At 38.9% G+C, this 3597-nt stretch overlaps 1 protein-coding gene across 6 annotated transcripts; it reads right to left on the bottom strand.

Moving 5' to 3' along the window:
• Positions 1 to 318: 318 nt before the first annotated feature.
• LOC122052930 (WRKY transcription factor 44-like) lies at positions 319 to 3233 on the bottom strand. 6 transcript variants are annotated; one of them, XM_042614688.1, is made up of 7 exons: positions 2879 to 3233; positions 2567 to 2785; positions 2388 to 2489; positions 1820 to 2320; positions 1677 to 1741; positions 904 to 1062; positions 319 to 739 (listed from the first exon to the last, which is right to left on the bottom strand). In XM_042614688.1, exons 2-7 carry the CDS (start codon positions 2756 to 2758, stop codon positions 571 to 573), a joined length of 1188 nt encoding a protein of 395 aa, XP_042470622.1. In that variant the 5' UTR covers positions 2759 to 2785; positions 2879 to 3233; the 3' UTR covers positions 319 to 570. The 6 variants fall into 6 exon arrangements, with proteins under 6 accessions (XP_042470622.1, XP_042470624.1, XP_042470623.1 ...); XM_042614690.1 differs by having other exon boundaries at positions 2567 to 2769; XM_042614689.1 differs by having other exon boundaries at positions 2887 to 3233.
• Positions 3234 to 3597: the final 364 nt, after the last annotated feature.

Genomic DNA, 3597 nt, shown 5'->3' with positions numbered 1-3597 from the left:
GGGCAATAAAAGCTATTGAAAGCTGGTTATAAGACTTATAAAAATTGGGGTACAAGAGCTATTGAAAACTAATACTATTCATAATCACGGTTCATAATTACTATTAATTTTTACTGTTTATAATTACGATTCATATTTACTTATTAAGTACTGTTCATAAACTCTAAAATTTTTAAAAAATATAACTTCAATAAGAAAATATGTTTCGTTCCCACGTTTATATATATATATATATATATATATATATATATATATATATATATATATATACACCCATAGTTTTAGTACAGTACAAAGAAAGCTGTTTAATATGTAGTACAATACTTTATTATTTTTTCCGGTGATTATAAATACCAAACGTTTGCGAATCCACGAACAATGCAATGCATCAAAAATTTGTACATTGAGATAATATAATGCGAAGGAAGATAGACACTCCTCCTTCAAGTGGTGCTTAGGGATGATTAAGCTCCTTCTCTATGTCCAATAACCTCTTTTGTCTTTTCAGAATATTTTGAAATAATTGCTTTCTTTTCCTTGTAAATGATGTATGCTTCAAATTGATCCTCCTCAAGAAGGCGGTGTTTCAGTGTTAGTCACAACCGAATTGGTCCTCTTCATTGGCATCTCGTGATCATGCTTTCCCTCGTATGTCGTCACGATATAGTTGGAATTATCCGAAGCCCTCTCGGTATACTTGCGCACATTGCACTTTGGGGCTGTGCATTTGTAATAACTTCTGCAAGAACAGTTAATCTTTCTTCACTACATGAAGGTATACTTAGAGATATACTTTCGGTCACAGATCATTTTGAATTATTTTTTGACTCGGGTTTAGAACAAACAAGAGCACGAGAAGAAAATTTATAATGAAACGAGCCCAAAAAAGAAAAAAAGAGTTACCTCGGATAACTATTGCCTTTCACTACTTTTTGTCCATATTTTCTCCAGTGATAGCCATCTCCGGAGATGTTAGATTCTGCAGAGGTTTGAATCAACGATTGAGGCTCTGTAAAAGTTTCTCCAACTCTATTTGTACCACTAATTGGTTCTTCATTCTTCCTGAGACACCAAAGAGCTGCAGGTTAAGTTGATACAATAATGAATGAACAAATAAGATTGTATAATATACAGAATAATATTTTGAGGCCACAGATTGATTTCAGCTTTTGGTTGCCACAAATCAACGACAGATTCATTTGTTTTGTCCCATCACAGACTCTGATAATTTCACACCATCACAAAGTCTTCAACTGTAGCCTTTAAAACACTGACTTTGCTTTGCCTAGTAGGAGAAAATTCACTTCTCCACTAGATTTTCTAATTTCCAATAATGTCTTGCACACACCATAATTATTGAACGTGGAAATTTGTTATCACACTCGCCCATCTCCATCTCGTTGTGAGAATGACAGAAAACACATCCTAATACCCCTGCCGATGGTTCACATTCCTCTAGCACAGTTGTCCACAGGCCTCGTCAAGATCAAACAAAAGAGCAGGCTCCACTGGCTTCCTCAATAATTCTTCTTATGATGTGACTTGGTAATTCAATTTGAAGCCTTATGAATTTTGATTTGAAAGTTCTCACACAACTGCAGGTTTAGTTCATATTGTTCTCTATTCATATGTACCTTATTTTTTTTATGCAGTACATTAAATTGCAGGAGACATACCTTCTCTTGCAATCACGCAGCATGCAATTATCCATTGCTCCCGTACTCGTTGGAATTGTGCAGACCTGAATGGTAGAGCTATCGGTCTGGTTGGTTTTGCAACCGTAATTGGAATTAATTAGACGATGATGAGGCAACTGCACCTGCGCACAGAAGTTCGGTGCCATGGACAATTCCTTGGGGTTGACCTCCAACAGGGAGCTGCTCCATGACAGATTACCAATCTCTCTACTGTTCTCGTCGGCGGCGACGGCAGCAAAAGCCTGCTCTTGTAAACCCGGCGCAACTCGCCTTGGAGGCTGAGGCTGAGGCTGAGGCTTCGGGTGGTTGTGCTCGCCCTTGTACACAATCTCGGCGATCTGCCCGTCAAACGACCTCTCGACTTTCTTTTTGACTTGGCATGTGGGATATGTGCACTTGTAGTAGCTTCGCGGATACTCGCTGCCTTTCACCTGCTTTTGCCCATACTTTCTCCAGTTATAGCCATCGTACGATTGCCGATCTTGCCCTGCCGGCTGTTGAATTCTCGCGTCGAGTTCTTGGCTCTGTCGCATCGAGTTTGAGGCCTCTAACGTCTGCTTCAATTCTTGCTCCACAAATTGGTCGTTCGCAACTGGTGGTTGCTGAGCGGAATCAGTGTTTCCCTGCTCATGAAAAAGTGCATAGAAACATTAAAATCAATAACATCGTGAATAAGACTGAAACACTAACCAGGCTCGACAAGAGAGAAGCAGTGGCACGGGAAACCGATTTTGCCGTGGGCTTGACCAGGATATTTGTTCTCGTCATCTCCGTTGCCGACGTATCATCATCCTGCAGAGGGAGATATAGGAGAAAATTCTTCGCAACTGATCATCGATATCAAAAAATCTCATCTCAGATCAACTCACCATCAGCGAGACGGCTATGGCTGCCGAGTCACTGGATGCAGCTCTAAATCTGGTAGCTTTTGGTTTACTGGCGATTGGTTTTTCAGCAAGGGACGCAGAAGAACTCGTCGGGAGCTCAGGGATGGACTTAAAGCCGCGAGAAGGCCTCGACGCCACTGGTTTCGAGATCTGACTACTCTTCGCATCTTGCATTTCTAATCAACCTGCAAATCCTTCCCACTGGAATTAATTTAAACTTGAGCAGTTAATGCAAGACAGTGGAAAACAAAAAAAATTAAAGAAGAAGGAATAAGTCAGAAAATTGCAACCTACAAACATACGGAAACAAGCACTGGCGAGCAGTAATTATTTGCATAAATCTTTGCGTGGTCAAGGTTCAGGAGTGGGAGAAGGAATTAAAGCGTTCTGTGTTGCAAAACCAGTAGAGAAAGAAACAGAGACGGATGGCAAATACATCTACTTTCCAGGATGGGAGACGGGACCATCATCTACCAAGAGTGAAGACCGTTAGGTTTGAAACGAGACCATCAAACAAACGATTATTTTCCATTGCTGCAGAATTTAATTTGCTGAATCCAAGAAAGCTTCAGTTCTTTCACAGAAGTGGTGAGATGGGAGTTAGGTGAGACTGTTTGGTAGAGGGAAGGCAAGGCAGAAGTGGATTTAATTTCCTCCACACAATTGATTTGACATTGATGATAATTAATGTTCAACAAGATATTGTTTGTTTGTTTTTGGGTTAAATTTGTGCTTAACGCCTTGGTTCTTATGAATTTGATGAGTTGAAAATAATATATAACTTCTATTCGAACCTTAAATAACAAAATAGATGTAAATATATAGTGAATTTAGGAATTATATCTGATGGAGTATCATTCCTATAATTAATTTGCATGACAAATATTGATTTTGGTTGTTTAACATCTCATAAGCTCATGTAAAGTTTTAAGATCAAACTTGGTTATAGACCATCAAAAGAATTCATTTTTTTTTTTTAAGATAATGATCATGTCCGAAAGTTAAGAAGATGA

The sequence above is a fragment of the Zingiber officinale genome, chromosome 3A (genome assembly GCF_018446385.1).
Source record: "Zingiber officinale cultivar Zhangliang chromosome 3A, Zo_v1.1, whole genome shotgun sequence".
Classification (NCBI taxonomy): Eukaryota; Viridiplantae; Streptophyta; class Magnoliopsida; order Zingiberales; family Zingiberaceae; genus Zingiber; species Zingiber officinale.
The sequence above is the reverse complement of the archived record's forward strand: the minus strand, read 5'-3'. Positions and strand labels throughout refer to the sequence as shown.